Here is a 22,718-nt window from a genome sequence, read left to right as displayed (position 1 = left end):
TAAGGCTGAATAATATTCCATTGTATGTGTGTACCACATTTTGCATACCCACTCATCCACTTGTTATGAATAATATTTTGGTGCCACAAAAGAAATAGCACGCAAATATAAAATTTTCTTTTTAATTCTCAGCAAGGCAATGTACTTCTATAGAAGGGTGCGCCCTTACAGATGGAGCAATGGTGAGCGCACACTTGGACAAGGGAGGGGAAGGGGTTCTTATCCCTGACACACGTGGCCCCTGCTGCTGTGTCGTTCCCCTATTGGCTAGGGTTAGACCACACAGGCTAAACTAATTCCGATTGGCTAATTTAAAGAGAGTGCCAGGGTGAGTGCTTTGGCAGGAAAAATGGTTATGGCAGAGCAGGAATTCAGAATGAGTCAGGGTGGAGCAGGTAATCGAAAAAGGTTGCTTTATGAGGAAGTTAAGTGTTTTGTTTTTTTTTTTTTTTTTTTGTATTTTTAGTAGAGACGGGGTTTCACCGTGTTAGCCAGGATGGTCTCGATCTCCTGACCTCGGGATCCGCCCGTCTCGGCCTCCCAAAGTGCTGGGATTACAGGCTTGAGCCACTGCGCCCGGCCATGAGGAAGTTAAGTTTAAAAATAGAAGGCAAATAATTGAACGTACTGACTTATTGATTCTTTGAAGAGAAATTTGGAACTCGTATCTAACACACTGATGGACATTTGGGTTGCTTCCATGTTTTACTATTCTAAATAATATGCTATGAACATGGATGTACTTTCCACTTTATTTTAAACCATGATAGTTTTATCATATTTGCCCAAATGCGTGTAAAGCAAGTAGCACAGCGCTTGGCATGTGGTCATCATCAATGGCAAGCTTCATCAATGGTAGGTAACTAATAGTATATTTTTGAAAGAACTTTTTTAAGGTTTACGGGCTACTTTTGGGCATACTACAGCTAAACTCCATGTGGGAACATAAGGCTGAAGATCCCTCCAGAAGGGTAACCTGTACACTTAGAGGTGTCTGGTATAATGGCCTTCAATTGTGGTTGTGCAGCAGAATCAGCTGGAGAGTTTTTAGAAAAGGTAGGTTCTTGTACCCCACCTCAGATCTACTGAGTCAGAATCTATAGGAGTTAGGCCCTGGCATATGTATTTTTTAAAGTTTCACCTGTGGTTCTGATGCACAATACAGTTTTAAAAACTGTGATTAGAAGTGCGTCGGGTGGAGGTACTCCCCAGCCACAGCATGTTGACTGCAAAATTTTTCTTCTTTGTTGGATTTCTTGCCGACTAGCAATAGTAATCCCAGTCTCTGTCCTTTTCACTTTGGAGTTATGTCACTGTGGTGCTTTTGAGTACACAACTCAGCTGTTTTACCAGCTGGGTTCTCAGTTTTACTTGGGCACTCCTTGTCCCAGACCAAAAAAATACTCTTTTTTTTTTTTTTTTTTTTTTTTTTTTTTTTTTTTTTTTTTTGTCTCGCTCTGTCGCCCAGGCTGGAGTGCAGTGGCGCAATCTCTGCTCACTGCAAGCTCCGCCTCCCGGGTTCATGCCATTCTCCTGCCTCAGCCTCACGAGTAGCTGGGACTACAGGCGCCCACCACCACGCCCGGCTAATTTTTTTGTATTTTTAGGAGAGACGGGGTTTCACCATGTTAGCCAGGATGGTCTTGATCTCCTGACTTCATGATCTGCCCGCCTCAGCCTCCCAAAGTGCTGGGATTACAGGCATGAGCCACCACGCCTGGCCAAAAAAAGAAAATATACTCTTAATGTGTTGAGGTTGTCGAGATAGCCTATGGAAGCTTATTTGACCTAAATGTAGCTAGACTAGTATTAACCACTATTTATAGTGGTTAAAAATATAACCATTATAATGGTTGTAATTGTAACCATTGGAAAATGAGATCTGAATTCTCAGTAACCAAACTAACAAGCTTTTACAGCACAGACTGTGTATTGTGAACTGCCAGCAATGTCATGCATGTAATTTCACTGTCTTGAGTGCCCATTGGCCTTCCTTTTAATCTGCAGGGGTGATGATTTTGAAATTGCCCTTTCTGAAGAGAAGAGGAGGGGGTATAGACCCAACTGTTAAAGAGCGCCTTTGGTTGACACTCCATTGGCCCAGCAATCAGCCAACACAGCTGGTATCGAGCTGTTTTGGGTAAGTCTTTTTTGGTCATGCTTTCTTAGATATGTTTTGTTTTTCTATTTGGCCTCAAGGACTTTTAGGTTTCTCTTTGTAGATGGAGAAAATAATGGCCAAGGCTTGTATTATGATAGACCCCATTTGAAATGGAAAAATTATGAGACTGATGCCTGTGCTGTCTACTAACAGAGCTGTAAAAAGATCAAATAAGTATAGTCTGGCAGTTAGGAATAAGGACTCTGAAGTCAGAACTAAATTTCAGAATCACTTTGTCACTTACTGCCTTCTACTCATGAGCAAGACCCTTTACTTTTCTGAGCTTCAGTCACTTCATGTGTAGAAAGAGGAGATGGTTATAATATTTTCTCTTAGGTTGGATGGCTGTGCCCATTCAGTAAACAGAGTTCATTGACTACCTACTTCTAGTAGCTGGAGATAAATCTGTTAAAAGGGTAGTCCAATATACTCACATGGTTCAAGAAGAATGAAATTATATCATAAACTGTCCTGTCTTCCCTGGCTACTTGGTTCCCCTTTCTGTGGCTAAATTTTTTTTTTTTTAAACAGGGTCTTGCTCTGTTACCCAGGCTTGAATGCAGTGATGCAAACACAGCTCACTGCAGCCTCAACCTCCTGGGCTCAAGCAATTCTCCCACCTCAGCCTCCCAAGTAACTGGGACCATAGGTGTGCACCACCATGCCCAACTAATTTTTTAATTGTTTGTAGAGACAGCCTCACTTTGTTGCCTAGGCTCTTCTTGAGATCTGGGCTCCAAGCTATCCTCCTGCCTCGGCCTCCCAGAGTGCTGAGATTACAGATGTGAGCTACTGCACCCAGCCTTCCCAGAGATATTTTGGGCGTATCTTCAGAATATGCAATTTTTCTCTCCTTAAAAGACAAATCATTTTGCAGCTATGAGCCTAGACTCTGTGACTCAACAGTCACTTGTTTTCAGATTGTTTGTAAAAGAACTAATGCTTATGTTTTTCCTTCACAGAGGTGAACTGTTGCAATGGGATCTCACTCAATCTTGGAGACGGAAATACACCCTCTTCAGTGCCTCATCAGAAGGGCAAAATCATTCAAGAATTGTGTTTAATTTATGTTCTTTACAAACAGAGGATGACAAACAGCTGTTACTTTCCACATCAATGGATAGAGATGTAAGAACTGCTTATTTTCACTCAGCATTGTAGAACAGCAGTTTACAACTTGGGTGGGATTAGAGGGCTTTTTCAAAGCACCTATCAAGTCATAATACCCCACCCCTGACTCCAATTTCAGAGTTACTGCTACAGATCAGCACTGAATATATCAATAGCTCACATGTAGGGAGAATGTGAAGACCCACCAAAATGGTTTTTTGTTAAAGCAGACATGATAAAGAAGGGTAGTTTTGCCCAGGGAAGGATGTATTACGTCAAGCTTGTCCAACCCATGGCTCAGGATGGTTTTAAGCTCATCAGCTGTTGTTAGTGGTTTTTTGTTTTGTTTTGTTTTGTTTTGTTTTGTTTTTTGAGACGGAGTCTCGCTCTGTCTCCCAGGCTGGAGTACAGTGGCACGATTTCAGCTCACTGCAAGCTCCACCTCCTGGGTTCACGCCATTCTCCTGCCTCAGCCTCCCAAGTAGCTGGGACTACAGGCGTGCACCACCTGCGCCTTGCTTTTTTTTTTTTTTGAGATAGGATTTCACTGTGTTAGCCAGAATGGCTTCGATCTCCTGACCTCATGATCCGCCTGCCTCAGCCTCCCAAAGTGCTGGGATTACAGGCATGAACCACCATGCCCAGCTTAGTGTATTTTATGTGTGGCCCAAGACAATTCTGCTTCCACTGTGGCCCCAGGAAGCCAAAAGATTGGACACCCCTGTGTTAAGTCCTCATGCTATGGTTTATCCTGGTTTGTAGTTTATGTAGCAGAATAGAAATCTTTCAGAGACTATTGACTTTAGTTGAAAGCCTGTTACCTTACTGTTTTGCGGTTAAACTAGGCTTATTTGGTAGACTTCGTTTTCTCCCAAGCCTGTCTCTTTTTAATCATCAAGTGATGATTAAAAACTTACCACACCTTCTTCCCGGGGTATGATAAGGTGTTTTGCCTTTTGAGAGAGCAGTTCTTTGATTTTTCCACTGTGCTGAGGCCATCTTCTTCCTTAGAGTTTGCCAAATGAGGAGGTTACCAGTGCTATAATAAGACAGAAAGACCACCGAACTTGGAGACAGGAGGTGTGGGTTCTGGTTTATTAATTGTGTAACCCTGAATTCACTTGACATCTTTGGGAATAAATGTATTTTAAGATCCCTTTAAACAACATAATTTATTACTAATTTTTTTTTTCTTAGTAGTGCTTTCTTTGATTCCTACTGGAAGACATACGTTATCCTTACCCACTCTTTGAGCCTATCCCATTTCACATATCAGATTTTTTTTTTTTTTTTCTTGTTTCTCTGTTCTTTTATGTTTAGGCCCTTACCATTAATCTTTGCAGGTAAAATGCTGGGACATGGCCACCCTGGAGTGCTGCTGGACCCTGCCTTCCCTTGGTGGGTTTGCATACAGCCTGGCTTTCTCTTCTGTGGACGTAGGCTCTTTGGCCATAGGTGTTGGGGATGGCATGATCCGTGTATGGAATACACTCTCCATAAAGAACAACTATGATGTGAAACATTTTTGGCAAGGTGTCAAGTCCAAGGTTACAGCGGTAAGGATTCTTTTTTTGAGCTTGTTTTGAACTTTTTTTTTTTTTTTCAAATAATTCTCTTTCATGCCTGTTCATTTAAATGAGCTCTGTTGGTAATCAAAAGTTTTAAAGTATGTTCAGTGAAGTTTGAAACTAGGAAAGCAGAAGGATCCTGTAACCAAACCCGTTATCCTTCAGAGTTTAAATGTATTAAGACTTTGTTCATCTCAGCATTTTTTATAATAGTAAGAAGTTAGAAATAGCCTGACTGTATATTCATAGAAAATACATTAAGTTATAAGATAACCACATGTTGGAATTGCATCAAATTATTGAAAATGATAATGTAGATTCTTTCTTCCTTAATATGGAAAGGTATATAAATGATTCATGAAAAATGTCAATTATAAAACATGGAAAGCAGGTTACAATACGGTATGTGTAATTTTTTTGGTTTTCTCTAAAGTGATACCTTTCTTTTGGCTACTGAATCTAAAGGTAATAAACTTCTACGGTTTAAAAAGAAAATCAAACAACACAAAAATGGAGAAAGGAAACATTTTTTTCCTACTTTACCCTCCACTCCAGTCCCCTACTTGAATAATCCAGAGAACTACTGTGGACAGTTTATGATCTGTCTTTTCAAATTTTGTAAGCTATTTAATATTAATAGAACTGTATTTTCTAAATTCTTCCAGAATCTTTTATTCCCACTCGACAGTGTATAATGCACATCATTTATGTATTTGAACTCATTTGGTTTTTTCAATTGTGTATAAGCTTATTCACAAAAATATCTGGAAAGAGAGATACAAGATCTACAGTCGGTTTTTTGGATGAAAGATTACAGATGACATTGACTTTGTTTTTAATAACCTTTTTCTCCTTTAAATAATGAAGAAATCAGAGCCAGAAAGTTTTCTCTTTGGATCCTTAAAGGGTAATGTAAGGATTCCTTTAACTATATGCCCCATTTCTTATATTCTCACTTGGGAACTCTTTTTTTGTAGCTGTGCTGGCACCCAACCAAGGAAGGTTGCTTAGCTTTTGGAACTGATGATGGAAAAGTGGGATTGTATGACACCTACTCCAACAAGTAAGAAATGGGTGATTCTTCTTCCATTGTGGCCCAGGGGAGCCAAAAGATTGGACACCCCTGCTCAAGAATAATCCCTCAGTTTCCTTTTCATAGCATTGCCTTTTCAATTTGAAGACTACAGATCAGTTGTTTGGTAAACTATTCCACCTTTTGGACTTGTCAGTTATCTCCTTGTGGTAGCTTCTAACTCGTTTCCCTGTTCCCTATATTTCGTATGAACTAGAAGTTATGTGTAGAGCTACATTGTGCACTACAGCAGTCACTAACCACAGGTGACTACAGAGCACTTGAAAGGTGCCAAGTCCAAACTGAGATGTGCTATAAGCGTAAAATACACCGGAGTTCCGAATCTTAATATTTGAAAAAAGTTAAAAGTCTCATTAATAATTATTTTATTTTTTATTACATTTTAAATAATATTTTGAGTCTGCTGAGTTAAATACATTAATAAAATTTCACTTTTTTTTTTTTGCTTTTTTTAAATATGGCTACTAGAAAACTTTAGGTTACATATACCGTTCATATTTGTGGCTTACATTGTTTATTTTTGTACGCTGCTGCCCTAGAGGCTTGATTAGAATCCAAACCTGTGTTGTTCATTTTGGTAGCTGTTTCACATGTCCGTTTGAAGAGATCACCAAACAGGCTTTGTGTGAGCAACGTGGCTGTTTATTTCACCTGGTTGTAGGTGGGCTGAGTCCGAAAAGAAGTCAGCAAAGGTGTTGGGATTATCATGAGTTCTTATAGGTTTTGGGATAGGCGGTGGAGTTAAGAGCAATGTTTTGGGGGCAGGGGGTGGATCTCACAAAGTACATTCTCGAGGGTGGGCAGAATTACAAAGAAACTTCTTAAGGGTGGGGGAGATTATAAAGAACATTGGGCCAGGCGCGGTGGCTCACGCCTGTAATCCCAGCACTTGTAATCCCAGCCACTGTGCCTGGCCAGAGCTGTCCTTTTTATATGCAGTTCTCCAAGTACTCATGTAGAACCTACATGCAGTTGACTGTTTTCCTTTTTTAACTCTCAAAACACTATTTTAAGGCCTGGCACATTGGTTCACGCCTGTAATCCCAGCACTTTGGGAGGCAGAGGCAGGCGGATCACGAGGTCAGGAGATCGAGACCATCCTGGCGAACACTGTGAAACCCCATTTCTACTAAAAATACAAAAAATTAGCCGGGCATGGTGGCAGGTGCCTGTAGTCCCAGCTACTCTGGAGACTGAGGCAGGAGAATGGCATGAACCTGGGAGGCGGAGCTTGCAGTGAGCAGAGATCGTGCCACCGCACTCCAGCCTGGGAGACAGAGCGAGACTCCATCTCAAAAAAAGAAAAGAAATACGCTACAGTAAAAATTAACCTGTTTATAAATTATAAACTTCTTTTAGAAATTTTGATTTATTCTCTAGCATGATTACTATAAATTTGTCAGATTAATGGAAGTAAGTCAGCTGCTAATTATTAATTATTCGTAGGCTCTGAAATTCTAAAATCATACAAAGAATGTATGATATTTTATGATAAAGAACAGTGCTGCCTGGTTTTTTCCTACAAAGTTAAGCATGCTCTACTGACACATCACATACTATTACCACAACAACCTTTGAAAATGCTCTTAGGAGTATGCCTTCTTTAAAAGACAATCACAAATTGAAAATCTCTGTACCTTGAAATCTTGTCTCAGTTTAAGAAATGTTAATGGCACAGAGTAAGTCTAAAATGACTTATCATCTTTTATATGACTGTAAAGTGAATACATTTGGGTATTGATAATATATGTTCTGGCTAGATGGGTAGGAGTAACATTTTTTGCGGGGGTAAGATATGTTTGTGACTTAATCGTTTTGGTAGTAAATATTATTTCATTATTTGATATTTAAATATAATTTAAATGTAAATATTATAATTAACTACTTTACAATCAACTATTTGGAGCAAGATATCGTTGAATTATTTTTCTCCAATTATTAGTAGTTACATTTATAATGGGGACCTTTTAGAAAAAGATGGTCTGTTTTTCACTATGCCTTTTTGTTTAAATCTCCGTTTGTTCTCTCTCCCCGCTCCTCTAAAGGCCTCCACAGATTTCTAGCACATATCATAAGAAGACTGTATATACTTTAGCCTGGGGGCCACCAGTACCCCCCATGTCACTTGGTAAGTGTCTGAGCAATTCCGTAACGAATATGAGAGTATTCCTTCAGTTTAATCTTAAAATATTAAAGATGGAAAGAGTCATAAATGGTCTAGTGCACTGACTGCTTATGTGGGCTGCTTATGTCCCCAGGGGTTCATGAAGACAGTAGTGGCAGACGATAAATCACAATTCCTGGGAGAAACCATTTACCCATAATAAGCTTCCCCAAACTCACTAAAGCATTGTTTCTTCTATTTCATCTGAATTTTTTCATTGTATGTGTAGGTATCATGCTGGATCCTGATACCCAGTCTAATATTTTTCACTAAAACTTACTGTCACTTTTTAATTTTATCAGAATTAGAATGATACTTCAGTATATTAATGGAATAATATCTGTTTTCACCCACAGGAAAAGCAAACTTAGAGTTTCTGAAATGATCTCTTGCCTTTAATTCAGCCTTCTGCTCCTTTCCCTCTTCTAGCCCCTAACCCTTATCTTTCTATTTCTTATTCCTAAAGTAGTGAGTCTTTTCTATTAGCTTTTTAAATGAATGTATTCATCAAAAATCTCTGATAAACTTTTCTTAACCATCTATGATGAAACATCTGTAAATTTCTATAGGAATTGCATTACATAGAGAGGATAAGTAGATTTATCATAACTCAAGTAGCATTGGAATTTGTAGTTCATTTATTCAACAAATGTTTACTGGATATTTGATTTGAGATCTACCTGTGGTAAAAGTAAAACTTGCACTTACAGAAACCCACCAGAATCACTGCTTGTTAAAAATTAACAAGAGGATTGCTGTGATACTAAGGAAATCACTACTTGGATGACATCTCATTGTTATAAGACATAGAAAGTCCTACTGTGCTATATAATTCCCAAAGAGTACTCATTTCTGGAAGAAAAAGCAAATTCTCAGAAGCCTTGCTTTGAGAACATATATGTTTGTTTTCTGATCCCAGCTTTTGGACCCCTATTATTATGAATACCAGAAGAATGTTTAAAGCAGATATGTTGCATCACATAAATTAACCTAGAATTATAGTAGTATAGTTTTTTTTTTACTTCTGCTCCCAACAACTGTGTTCAGATGGAAAGAACAGTGATTTTATTCCAGTGTATTAGAATGTTTCAAATATATAGTTCTTTTAAAACAACTATATAGTATGATACGGTCACACTATAGCAACAAATAGTTAAGCTGGTGAAGTACAAAACTGATAAGTTTCTTTTCTTATTTCATACAGGAGAAGGAGACAGACCTTCCCTTGCTTTATACAGCTGTGGAGGAGAAGGGATTGTCTTACAGCATAACCCCTGGAAGCTTAGTGGAGAAGCCTTTGACATCAACAAACTGATCAGGGACACCAATTCAATCAAAGTGAGTTCTTGTGGTCCTAAAGTCTTTTCTTTCTACATCACAGATCCCTCTGGGTTTCCCATCCTGCAGAATAAATGATATTAGAGATTACCATCATCATACTAAGTCAGATTTCTTAAATATTCTTATAAGGCTGTGCGTGAATTTGTGAGTTATGTATCTTAGGAGTCTTTATCCTTGAATAAAACAAAGAAGTACCTCTCAGACAGTGAGTATGAGGCAAAAAAAAAAAAGAACTACGGAAACAAAAAAGATTTGTCTCAATTGCAACAATGATTTATTATAAACTTTCAGGTGTTAGGTATAAAGCATCCTTTTCAGGCCAACCACTTTCACCAAAGTGATGCCGTGGTAAAAATAACAATATAGTGTCCAAATGCAACTGCGTAGTGTTTTACTCAAGACAAAATTGTCATTTTGTTTTTAATTTCCTGGTAAAATGATTTTAGATTTACACAAAGCTACGAAAATAATACACATAATATGCTTATATCCTTTACCCAGATTCCCACGTTTAATTACATTTGCGTTATCATTCTGTCAGTATGTGCCAGAACTGTCTTTTGAAGTCATACCTTAAATGTTGACATTTCCTTACCCTTTTCTTTTTTTTTTTTTTTTTTGTTTTGTTTTTTGAGACAGAGTCTCGCTCTGTCACTTAGGCTGGAGTGCAGTGGCATGATCTCGGCTCACTGCAACCTCCGGTCTCCTAGGTTCATGAGATTCTCCTGCCTCAGCCTCCAAGTATCTGGGACTGCAGGCATAGGCCACCATGCCCAGCTAATTTTTGTATTTTTAAGTAGAGATGGGGTTACACCAAGTTGGCCAGGCTGGTTTTGAACTTCTGAGCTCAAGTGATCCACCTGCCTTGGCCTCCTTACCCCTTTTCAAATGAGTATTTTTATTTACTTATTTATTTTTTGAGACAGAGCCTTGTTCTGTCACCCAGGCTGGAGTGCGGTGGTATGATCTTGGCTCACTGCAGCCTCCACCTCCCGGATTTACGTGATTCTCATGTCTTAGCCACCTGAGTAGTTGGGATTACAAGCACATGCCAAGCCTGGCTAATTTTCGTGTCTTTAGTAGAGACAGGGTTTCACCATGTTGACCAGGCTCTGGTCTCGGACTCCTGGCCTCAAGTGATCCACCCACCTTGGCTCCCCAAAGTGCTGGCATTATAGGCATGAGCTACCATGCCCAGCCCCAGTGAGCATTTTTATATTGTTGCTCATTACTTTTATGGCTAGTATAAAGCTAACATTTCGTTATAAATTGAATTGTCTATTATATTCTCTCATTGTCTTTAATTTTATCTAAACATTAACATTCAGCAATGAATAAAAGAGACAAAATTCCTGTTCCTAAGACTCTTAGTCTATTAACCCTTGAATGTGCGGATCAGAAGTTCATACTAGGAGTCTGAACTGGAAATAGAAATTTGGAATCCCTTCACAGTAATGATAGATGAAGAAGCTGTGAGCATGTATGAGTGGGCTAGAGAGACAATTAACAAGAGAAGGCGGCCCAGGCAGCCTTGGGGAACACCAGCATATAGATATGTGAGGGAAATGATTCAGGGAAAGAAGCTTTGAAAGGATAGAAAACAAGGAGAGTCTATATAGCTTTCTTTAAGGACCCATGGTCCCCATGTTGTCGAAGCTGATGGGCACAGATCAGTTTAATTAAGTATATATTTCACAAGGTTAAGCATTGTAAACATTTAGTACTTATTGGCCTTGGGGGTTTTTGTTTGTTTTGTTTTGTTTTGTTTGACCCAGTTAGAAAATGAGAATTAGAATGCGTGTTCTTAGTAATCCTTTGACTAATTATGTGGATTATTTACAAGAATAGCTGTTGTATAATTAAAACGTTTTTAAACTCTAGGGTTTTTTTTTTTTCTCATGCTGTCGTTGTTGATTTGTGAGATATGTTTATAGTCAAGATTGGTTTGTTCTGCTTTCTAGTACAAATTGCCTGTACACACAGAGATAAGTTGGAAAGCAGGTGGCAAAATCATGGCTCTTGGCAATGAAGATGGGTATGTATTTGCTTCTTTAAGATACAAAAATTTGCGATTGCACATATATTTGATCACAAGCTGACGAATGCCATCTGTAACGTTAGCTGGGGAGGCCCAGTTGTATTTGGTATTTTGATTTATTCTTGATACCCTTTGCTGATCTGGGAGTGCCCTGTGTCTTTGAGAACTACAGAATTATTTAGATATTTTCAGTCCATTGAGAGTATTTGACTACACTGTATTTTGGCTGTCTTGTGCCTCACAAAATGGTCACCTCCTATGTTGAACTGCCGAAATCTCACTCCATTTGTTTAAAGTAAGCCTAGTCAGAAATGCTTTTCAGGTCTATGTCCTGACCAATGTTAATCATAGTAACACAGTCCTAATTCAGCCATTGATCTGTTCATTCTTTTAGCTTCTCCCTATCATCATTTGTCGTGAAGGCCTGATGAACACAATTTTATCAAGCATCGTTAGAATGCTAGGAGATTGGGCCAGGCGCGGTGGCTCAAGCCTGTAATCCCAGCACTTTGGGAGCCCGAGACGGGTGAATCACGAGGTCAGGAGATCGAGACCATCCTGGCTAATACGGTGAAACCCCGTCTCTACTTAAAAATACAAAAAACTAGCCGGGCGACGAGGCGGGCGCCTGTAGTCCCAGCTACTCGGGAGGCTGAGGCAGGAGAATGGCGTAAACCCAGGAGGCGGAGCTTGCAGTGAGCTGAGATCCGGCCACTGCACTCCAGTCTGGGTGGCAGAGCAAGACTCCGTCTCAAAAAAAAAAAAAAAAAAAAAACAAAGAATGCTAGGAGATTGTTACACTGAGGTAGTGTGGAAAGTTAATTTTTTTTTTTTGAGAGGGAGTCTCGCTCTGTCACCCAGGCTGGAGTGCAGTGGCGCAATCTCGGCTTGCTGCAAGCTCTGCTTCCTGGGTTCACACCACTCTCCTGCCTCAACCTCCCAAGTAACTGGGACTACAGGGGCCACCACCCACCTGGCTAATTTTTTTGTATTTTTAGTAGAGATGGGGTTTCACCATGTTAGCCAAGATGGTCTCGATCTCCTGACCTCGTGATCCGCCCACCTCGGCCTCCCAAAGTGCTGGGATTACAGTCGTGAGCCACCACGCCCAGCCAAAAATTAAGTTTTTTAAGAAAAGAATTGTTAGGATATTGCTAGAATTTTTTAAAGCTGAATGTACTTTTTGGAGAATAACTTTTTATACTTGATTTTTTATGAGAGAATGATCTTTGCAGTAATAGAAAGGGTTATCCTTTTCTACCTCATCTTTCCTTGACTGATGGAATGAGGGAGCTACTGTTTGCACTGTAACTTGTAATTTGATCATCCATCTTTCTTGTTTTGATGTGTTTCTTATTCCAGATCAATAGAAATATTTCAGGTTCCCAACCTGAAACTGATCTGTACTATCCAACAACATCACAAGCTTGTGAATACCATTAGCTGGCATCATGAGCATGGCAGCCAGCCAGAGCTGAGCTATCTGATGGCCTCTGGCTCCAACAATGCAGTCATTTATGTGCACAACCTGAAGACTATCATAGGTAACTGGTTTCTTTCATACTGGGGATGATACCGTTTGTTCAGCTACTTTCCATTCTAATCTTTGTCACTTTTTAGTTTATTTTTGACATTATAATAAAATAAATATTATTCTTACTACATTTTCTGTTTCAAAAGTAATAGATTCATCTTAGTTTAAAATTCTTTCAAACATGACAAAAATGGTAACAGAAGCTGAAGTTGGCCGGGCACAGTTGCTCACACCTGTAATCCCAGCACTTTGGGAGGCCACAGCGAGATTACATGTGGCTAGGATTTTGAGACCAGCCTATTAAACAGTGAGGCTCCGTCTCTACAGAAAATTAAAAATAAAAAACAAATTTGCCGGTTTAGAGGTGCACGCCTGTAGTCCCAGCTACTTGGGAGGCTGAGCTGGGAGAATCATTTGATCCCAGGAGTTTGAGGCTGCAGTGAGCTATATTTGTACCACTGCACCTTAGCCTGAGTGACAAAGCACACCCTATCTCAAAAAAGAAAGAAAAAAAAATGAAGTTAAAAAAATGATAAGATAAAATCTTATTTAATAACCAATGTTACTAGTTTGCTGCATATTTTCTCTAGATTTTATAAAGTCATAGCCTACATATGTATATACGTTAGTATACATTAATAGGTTTACCCTCCTGTGTACTTGTGTGAAAGAATAATCTTTGTTCCTAGCTCAAAAGAAATTACTATATATAATATATACTGCTTGCAGTTTTTTTCTCTGAATTTACGATATTTATCATGGGCATCTTTTTATGTCAGTACATAAGGATCTATTTTGCTGTTATTAACAAATATCTGTCGGCCAAGCACAGTGGCTCATGCCTGTAATCCTAGCACTTTGGAAGGCCATACTGGAAGGATAGTTTGAGACCAGGAGTTTGAAACCAGCCTGGGCAATGTAGTGAGACCCCACCTATATAAAAAATAAAAATTAAAAAAAAAATTATCTGTTCATTCCATTATATGGGCATACCATAATTTATCCATTCCATAATTGAATGACCTTCAAATTATTTATTTTTTTTTTTACAATTTAAGTACTAGTACAATAAACTGCCTTATACATATATCTTCATGAACATGAATGAATCATTTTTGTACAGAAAATTCTAGAAGTGGAATTGCTAGATAAAAGAATATGGTTTTTTATAGTTATTGTTAAGCATCTCTCCATAAACATTATGCCATTTAATACTTCCTCCAGCAGTTTTTGAGTGTTACACACAAACACAGGACATATACTTCATTCCCGTGTTTGATTACACCTGATTCTTAATATCCTGTGAGGGTGATAGGTAATGTTATCCTCCTTTTCCCAGTGATTAAACTGAGGCCCAGAAAGGTTAACTAACTTATTCGAGCAAGTATCATCGCTAATATATGATAGAGCCTAGTTTCACCTTTAGAGTGTCTGATTGCAGTGTCTGTATGTGTTCTGGCAAGTACTATTCCATGCTTAATGAGTTAACTTTCTTTTCTTTTTTTTTTTTTTTTTTTTTTGAGACGGAGCCTTGCTCTGTCACCAGGCTGAAGTGCAGTGGGACGATCTCCCAGGTCCAAGCGATTCTCCTGCCTCAGCCTCCCGAGTAGCTGGGACTACAGGCACGCGCCACCATGCCTGGCTAATTTTTTGTATTTTAGTCGAGACAGGGTTTCGCCGCATTGGTCAGGCTGGTCTCAAACTTCAACCTCAGGTGATCTGCCCGCCTTGGCCTCCCAAAGTGCTGGGACTACAGGCGTGAGCCACCGCACCTGGCCTATAATGAGTTAATCTTCATATGGGTATGATTTATTCCATAAGGAATCTTAAATTTCATTGAGGCCCCTTCGGTGCCTGAGAAAACCATAGTAGGTGGTCACAAGAGCCATTTTTAAATATGAGTGAAGTGGGATTACTTTTTTTCCTAATATGAAGAAATTATAATCTGACACTAAACTGTTTTCAGAGTGCTAGAAAATATGTGCTCTCAGCCACAGTGAAAATAGTTACATTTTTTATTTCTCTAGAATTTACTTCAGTGGTTTTCTAAGAATCCTATGTGTAACAAGAAAAAATATTTCTGGTTCTAGTAGTGACTCTGCTGAGTTAAAAGCCATATGGAAAATGTATTAAAATGTAGATGTATTTTCCTAGTAATAAATAGTGACAGTATATAACTAATGAACTTATGTTAGAAAGCTGGTTCTGGTCCTTATGATTCTTATTGGGATTCTAAATCATCTACTTAATATCATATCTACTAAATAATAGAGAAAGGGGCCGGGCGCGGTGGCTCAAGCCTGTAATCCCAGCACTTTGGGAGGCCGAGGCGGGCGGATCACGAGGTCAGGAGATCAAGACCATCCTGGCTAACATGGTGAAACCCCGTCTCTACTAAAAAGTACAAAAAACTAGCCGGGCGAGGTGGCGGGCGCCTGTAGTCCCAGCTACTTGGAGGCTGAGGCAGGAGAATGGCGTGAACCCGGGAGGCGGAGCTTGCCGTGAGCTGAGATCCGGCCACTGCACTCCAGCCCGGGCCACAGAGCGAGACTCCGTCTCAAAAAAAAAAAAAAAAAAATAGAGAAAGGAAGAAAACTGGCAGAATCCATTTCATTTAATTTTTTCCTTCTTATTTTGAAATAATTTAGACTTAGAGGAAAGTCACAAAAATTGTACAAAGAAATCTCATATTTTTTCCTATTAATAGATTCAACAATTTTTGATGTGTTATCATATTGGCTTTATTCTGTGTGCGTGTGTGTATATAGTTTTTCCTATCCATTACCAGTTTGTTAGTTTAACTTAATATACAAGAGTTTCATCTTTCCCTTAAAATATATACACCTATTATTTGTCAGTTTAAACAAATAGTTTAGGCTAGGCATGGTGGCTCATTCCTATAATCCAAACACTTTAGGAGGCCATGGCAGAATGATCACTTGAGGCCAGGAGTTCGGGACCATCCTGAGCAATGTAGCAAAACCCCATCTCTACAAAAGTTTTAAAAATTAGCTGGACATGATGGGTACCTATAGGCCCAGTTACTCACAGGCTGAGGTGGGAGGATCCCTTCAGCCCAGGAGTTGGAGGCTGCAGTTAGCTACGACTATGTCACTGTACTCCACCCTTGGCCATAGACAGAGTAAGACCTAAGCTCTTTTAAAAAAAATAAAATAATTTAATCAGCCACCCATATCCTAGTTGTGTCAGCTGATCCAATAATGTCCTTAATAGTAGTTCTTTTTTTCTGCAGCGCACATTCCAACACAGGATCACCTGTTTGCATTTTGTTGTCATATCTCTTTAGTCTCCTTTCATCTATAATAATTTCTCAGCCTTTTAAAAATTATTTAGGCCAGGCGTGGTGGCTCATGCCTATAATCCTAGCACTTTGGGAGGCCAAGATGGGCGGATCACCTGAAGTCAGGAGTTCGAGACCAGTCTGGCCAACATGGTGAAACCTCGTCTCTACTAAAAATACAAAACTTAGCTGAGCGTGGTGGCATGTGCCTGTAATCCCAGCTACTCAGGAGGCTGAGGCAGGAGAATGGCTTGAACCTGGGAGGCGGAGGTTGCAGTGAACCAAGATCACACCATTGCACTCCAGCCTGGGAGACAAGAGTGAAACTCCGTCTCAAAAAAATAAATAAATAAAATTAAAAGTATATATTTATTTTTTAGAAACTGGGTGTCATTGTATTGTTCAGGCTGGAGTGTAGTGGTGCAGTTATAGCTCACAACAGCCTCCAACTCCTGGGCTCAAACCATCCTCCCACCTCAGCCTCCTGAGTAGCTGGTACTAGAGGTGCACACCTCAATGCCTGGCTAGGTTGATTTTTGGTTTTTGTGTTCTTCCTTTTTTTTTTTGGAGACAGTCTCACTCTGACACCCAGGCTAGAGTTCAGTGGCATGATCTCAGCTCACTGCAACTTCTGCCTCCCAGGCTCAAGCAGTCCACCCATCTCAGCCTCCCACGTAGCTGGGACTATAGGTGTGCACCAACACACCCAGTTAATTTTTGTATTTTAGTAGAGTCAGGGTTTCTGCAGGCTGGTCTTGAACTCCTGAACTCAAGCAATTTGCCCAGCTTGGCCTCCCAAAGTGCTGGGATTATAGGCGTAAGCCAACACACCTGGCCAAGCCAGACATTTTAAAATCTTACGTGACATTTTTGAGGAGGATAGGGCACTCGTTTTGTAGATGCTTTCTCATTTTGCATTTGTCTGGTATTTTCTCATGACTGTATTCAAATTACACATTTTAGCTAGAATATCCTATAAGTGATAATGAGACCTAACACTTCTGATGGTAATCTATATGCTAAGCACTGTGGATGTGCCCACACTTTTAATAACTAACAATGTTGTCTGCTAAAAATCACCTAGACTTGGGAGGCTGAGGCAGGAGAATTGCTTGAACCCGGGAGGCGGAGGTTGCAGTGAGCCAAGATTGCACCATTGCACTCCAGCCTGAGCAACAAGAGTGAAACTCTATCTCAAAAAAAAATCACCTGGGAAATGTATGGCAAAATCTTGATTCTTGCCATGTGAATGCCTTCCTGGATGTACTTTTTGTTTTGTTTTTTTGTTATTATTAGTAGCAGCAGTGATGTCTTTCCCTTGCCTTTTAGAGAGCAGCCCTGAGTCTCCAGTGACCATTACAGAGCCCTACCGCACCCTCTCAGGGCATACGGCCAAGATTACCAGTGTGGCGTGGAGCCCACATCATGATGGAAGGCTGGTATCTGCTTCCTATGATGGTACAGCCCAGGTACTATTGTGTCCTTGTCCCTGTGGGTCCTTCACTGTGTGCTCTAACAAATTCTTTCTTCTTTTCCCCTGGTTGTGAACAGGTTTTCCCTCCCCCATTATCATCTACAGAAGGAGATTTTCTGGCTTTGGAGGCATTTTAGTTTCTTTCATTCCACATAGCTGGGCCTTCAACAGGCTAAGACTGGAGTTTTTTTACTTAGATGAAGGGGAAAGTATTGATAAGAATTAGCTAAGGAAGGGGATCATCACACACTGGGGCCTATCATGGGGAGAGGGGAGGGGGGAGGGATTGCATTGGGAGTTATACCTGATATAAATGATGAATTGATGGGTGCTGACGAGTTGATGGGTGCAGCACACCAACATGGCACAAGTATACATATGTAACAAACCTGCACGTTATGCACATGTACCCTAGAACTTAAAGTATAATAAAAAAAAAAAAAAGAATTAGCTAACTCTTAACATTTTTACAGATTTCATTCTGACTCACTGTCAGTATGGTGGACTAATATGTATGCAAAGTACTCTCTTCTGTTCAGACACTGAAATGTTGGCTAAAAATCACAAAATAATTTTTAATAATAAATTGTCAAAGATGTCCAAGTTCTAAATAAATAAAGATGAAATGCCAGGCCAGATCTATGAGGGAGGACTTTCTGGATATCAGAACTAGGAGCTGGGGACCTAACACCCGTGATGTCTCTCTCTCTCAGTGTTGAGTTGTAATTGAGCTATCTGCACAAAGCTAGGAGCTGCAAAGGGCTGCCCTCTGTGAAACTGAGTTCAGAATAATTCAAGAAATAGAAAGGAAGTTGGCCAGTTACTCAAGGAATTGGAGACAAAAGAATCATCTATGAGAAATTAGAACTCTAATTTCTGTACTAGATGTGGGCTATTTTCTTCATGATACCAAAATCTCAAGCCTAAAAGTTAACATACAGTTTTGGTTCGAGACAGTGGAATTCATAGGACACCAGTAGAAGGTCATTCAAAATCATCCCCATAGGAATGTCTATACATCTCCGAGCACAGAAGTCGCTCACAGGAAATAGTACTCTTCTGAAACTGAACCTCTAAGAGAAAACTCCAAATCACGTGAGGAAATAAGAGGCTGCAGATTGTTTTTTGTTTGTTTGTTTTAGTTAGAAAACATACCCCCCAAACAATAGAATAACCAGAAAATGTCTATTCGGCCATGTACTTTTGGGTTTAGGTGTGGGATGCTCTCCGGGAAGAGCCCCTGTGCAATTTCCGAGGACATCGAGGTCGACTGCTTTGTGTGACGTGGTCTCCTTTGGATCCAGACTGCATCTATTCAGGGGCAGATGACTTTTGTGTGCACAAGTGGCTCACTTCCATGCAAGATCATTCCCGGCCTCCTCAAGGTCAGTCAGAATCTAGAGCTTATTTAATTCTTTTTCTCCCTTTCTTAATAATTGAGTTGATCAGGATTGAGCAAGGAAGACATTCGTGTAGGGCATTAGTGTCAGTATGGCAGGTATCCGAGCCTAAGCAAGAAGGCAGCCACAAGGGCTTGAGAACACCACCGCCCACAATAGGAAAGAGCATACCTGGCACTCAGATCTTGGTTTCTTTTTTGAGACAGAGTCTCGCTGTGTTGTCCAGACTGGAATGTAGTGGCGTGATCTTGGCTCACTGCAGCCTCCATCTCTTGGGTTAAAGCAATTCTCGCACCTCAGCCTCCCTAGTAGCTGGAACTAAAGGTGTGCACTACTACACCTGACTAATTTTTTTTGTATTTCTAGTAGAGATGGGGTCTAGCCATGTTGGCCAGGCTGAAACTCCTGGCCTCAAGTGATCTGCCCACCAGCCTCCCAAAGTGCTGGAATTACAGGCATGAGCCACCGTGCCAAGCCCAGATCTTGGTTTCCAAATGACATTCTCCACTAAAAGTGTCCATGTTTTCTTGGATAAATGGCTCTTTCCGGGCTGGGTCAGGAAGAATACAAACTGAACCTGGAATATGCTTATGCCACAAAGGAAGGCAGTACTCAAAGAATTAAGGATACATGTCAAAAGGACAAAAGAAACAGCTTCAAGAGGCTCCCACTGACCTAATCTGGGACAATTGTTGAAAATAAAGTAAGAAGAAAATTCCATTTCTGGCTAAGAAAGATTAATTGGTATCAGACTTGCCATAAGCAACTAGAAAGCTAGACAAAATATATTAAGCAACTGCTGGGCACAGTGGCTCATATCTATATTCCCAGCACTTTGGGAAGCCAAGGCTAGAGGATCACTTAAGGCCAGGAGTTTGAGACCAGCCTGGTGACAGAGCGAGATCCCATCTGTACCAAAAATTACAAAATAAAAGCAAATAGGAAAAATTGGCCAAGCATGGTGGCTCACTCCTGTAATCCCAAGACTTTGGGATGCCGAGGCAGGAGGATGGCTTGAGTCCAGGAGTTCAGGACTAGCCTGGGCAACATAGGGAGACATTGTCTCTGTGAAATAATTTTTTTTTTAAATGAAAGAATATATTAAGCAACTAGAAATTTAAACCCAAAGAAATGAAGTGATATGTCCACATAAAGACTTTTAAAAGAATGCTCATAGTAGCTTTATCTGTGATTACCAAAAACTGGTAACAATCCAAATGTCCATCATCAGATAAATGAATGAATTGTGGTATATTCCTACAGTAGGCTTCTACTCTGCAATAAAAAGAAGGTAACAACTGATAAAGAACAAAATTGATGAATCTAGAAAAACATTATACTAAGCAGAAGCAGCTAGGCACAAAAGACTACATACTGTCTGATTCTGTTTACGTGAAATTCTTTTTTTTTTTTTTTTTGAAACTCTGTCACCCAGGCTGAAGTGCAGTGGTGCACTCTCGGCTCACTACAACCTCCACCCCCGAGGTTCAAGCAATTCTCCTGCCTCAGCCTCCTGAGTAGCTGTGTCTACAGGTGTGTGCCTCACACCCAGCTCATTTTTTGTGTTTTTAGTAGAGACAGGGATTCAACATGTTGGCCAAGCTGGGATTGAACTCCTGACCTCAAGTGATCTGCCCACCTCAGCCTCCCAAAGTGCTGGGATTATAGGCGTGAGCCACTGCGCCCAGTGTATGTGAAATTCTTCAACAGGCAAAACTAAACCACAGTGAGAGCAAATTAGTGATTGTCTGGGGCTCAAGCAGGGGGTATATCTTACCACAAAGAGGCTTGATGAAAATATTAGATTGGTACAAAAGTAATTGTGGTAGGGTGATGTGACTACATATATCTGTCACAACTCATCAATGTATTAAAAAATGGGTGTATTTTATTATATTACCCCTCAATAAAGATGATTTTAAAGTAAGCAAAGGATAAAAACCTTAAAATGTAAATGTAGAAACCTTAAAAATGAAAATATAATAGTAATGGAAGAATTCCTGAGTCCAGACTGATATAATAAATAAATGGGGAGAAGCACAAGCTCTTCCTTGTGGTAGGATGCCAACTGGATGTCAAGCTCTTCCTTGTGGTAGAATGTAGAGTGAAGTCCTGGAATTAGAAGTTCACCCTGTGGGCCAGGCGCAGTAGCTCACGTCTGTAATCCCAGCACTTTGGGAGGTGAGCTGATCACTTGAGCCCAGGAGTTTAATACCAGCCTGGCCAACATGACAAAACCCCACCTCTACAAAAAAAAAAAGTTCAAAAATTACCCAGGCATGGTGTTGCACACCTGTAGTCCCAGCTATTCAAGAGGCTGAGGCAGGAGGATTGATTGAGCCTGAAAGGTCAAGGCTGCCGTAAACTGAGATTCTGCCACTGTACTCCAGCCCAGACAACGGAGCAAGAGCCTGTCTCAATAAAAAGAAAAAACAAACTCACCATTTGGCAGTCATCATGGTAACAATTTTTAATCAAGAAACATCAGTGAATTCTAAAACTAGTAGATGCAAATACCTAGTAGTTAAACAGGGGAAATACCCTTTTAGGGAGTAACTTGCAAGTAAGACACCCCCTTAATCAAGTGATCAGAGTAAACCAAATGGGACAAATAAAAATTAGCTGCTACCTTATAGATTGTCCTGGATGAACACAGCAGCACTAATGTGCATTCCAGCTAAAGATGCATACCCTAGATCAAGTCATGAAAAACATCTGGCAGACCTAAATTGAGGGAAATTGGACAAAATAACTGTCCTGTAATTTTCAGAAGTTTCAAATTATGAAAGTCAAAGGAAAACCAAGCAACTAAGTGTTCCAGGCTGAAGGGAACCAGAAAGGCATGACAACCAAATGTACTGTGATCCTCGATTGATTCCTTTTGCTATAAAAGACATCTGGGTAGTCTGGGCGTGGTGGCTCACACCTGTAATCCCAGCACTTTGGGAAGCCAAGGTGGGCAGATCACCTGAGGTCGGGAGTTTGAGACCAGCCTGACCAACATGGTGAAACTCCGTCTCTACTAAAAATACAAAAATTAGCTGGGCGTGGTGGCACGTGCCTGTAATCCCAGCTACTCAGGAGGCTGAGGCAGGAGAATCGCTTGAACCCGAGAGGCAGAGGTTGCGGTGAGCCAAGATCACGCCATTGCACTCCAGCCCGGGCAAGAAGAGCGAAACTCTGTCTCAAAAAAAAAAAAAAAAGACATCTGGGTAAAATTGGCAGAACTTAGAGTATACGGAGTAGATGGCAGTAATGAGTCATGTTAATTTCTTGATTTCTGTGGTTGTACTATAGTGATGTTGGAGCATGTCCTTGTTCATAAGACACACACTAAAATATTTGGGTGTTGTTGGGCATCATGTTTATGATTTAATGAAATCTCAAAAGCGTTTGGTTAATATGATAATATAACTCTAAAAGTTCATTGGGAAGGAAGGGAATGGGTTAAAATGCTATTAAAGAGTAATGAGATATTGGAGTTTACCACCTAGAGTGCTTTTAACCAAGAATGTATACTTTAGTCTGTCCTTC

The 22,718-nt window shown here is 40.2% G+C and overlaps 1 protein-coding gene across 4 annotated transcripts in view; it reads left to right on the top strand.

Moving 5' to 3' along the window:
- GEMIN5 (gem nuclear organelle associated protein 5) overlaps positions 1–22,718 on the top strand; it is a 51,364-nt gene that overhangs the window by 7,404 nt on the left and 21,242 nt on the right. For 3 of the 4 annotated variants that reach the window (XM_033180713.1, XM_033180712.1, XM_033180715.1), the window contains exons 6-15: positions 2,008–2,140; positions 3,124–3,289; positions 4,615–4,827; positions 5,817–5,902; positions 7,978–8,060; positions 9,301–9,434; positions 11,399–11,472; positions 12,838–13,019; positions 17,640–17,779; positions 18,998–19,169. In XM_033180713.1, the coding sequence (XP_033036604.1) occupies positions 2,008–2,140; positions 3,124–3,289; positions 4,615–4,827; positions 5,817–5,902; positions 7,978–8,060; positions 9,301–9,434; positions 11,399–11,472; positions 12,838–13,019; positions 17,640–17,779; positions 18,998–19,169 (1,383 nt within the window). Of the gene's footprint in view, positions 1–743; positions 1,057–2,007; positions 2,141–3,123; positions 3,290–4,614; positions 4,828–5,816; positions 5,903–7,977; positions 8,061–9,300; positions 9,435–11,398; positions 11,473–12,837; positions 13,020–17,639; positions 17,780–18,997; positions 19,170–22,718 lie in introns of those variants that run through there. The other variant, XM_033180714.1, reaches the window with a different exon arrangement.

This window comes from Trachypithecus francoisi, unplaced genomic scaffold, assembly GCF_009764315.1.
Source record: "Trachypithecus francoisi isolate TF-2019V2 unplaced genomic scaffold, Tfra_2.0 Lachesis_group2, whole genome shotgun sequence".
Taxonomy (NCBI): domain Eukaryota; kingdom Metazoa; phylum Chordata; class Mammalia; order Primates; family Cercopithecidae; genus Trachypithecus; species Trachypithecus francoisi.
This window is presented reverse-complemented; position numbering and strand designations above follow the sequence as displayed.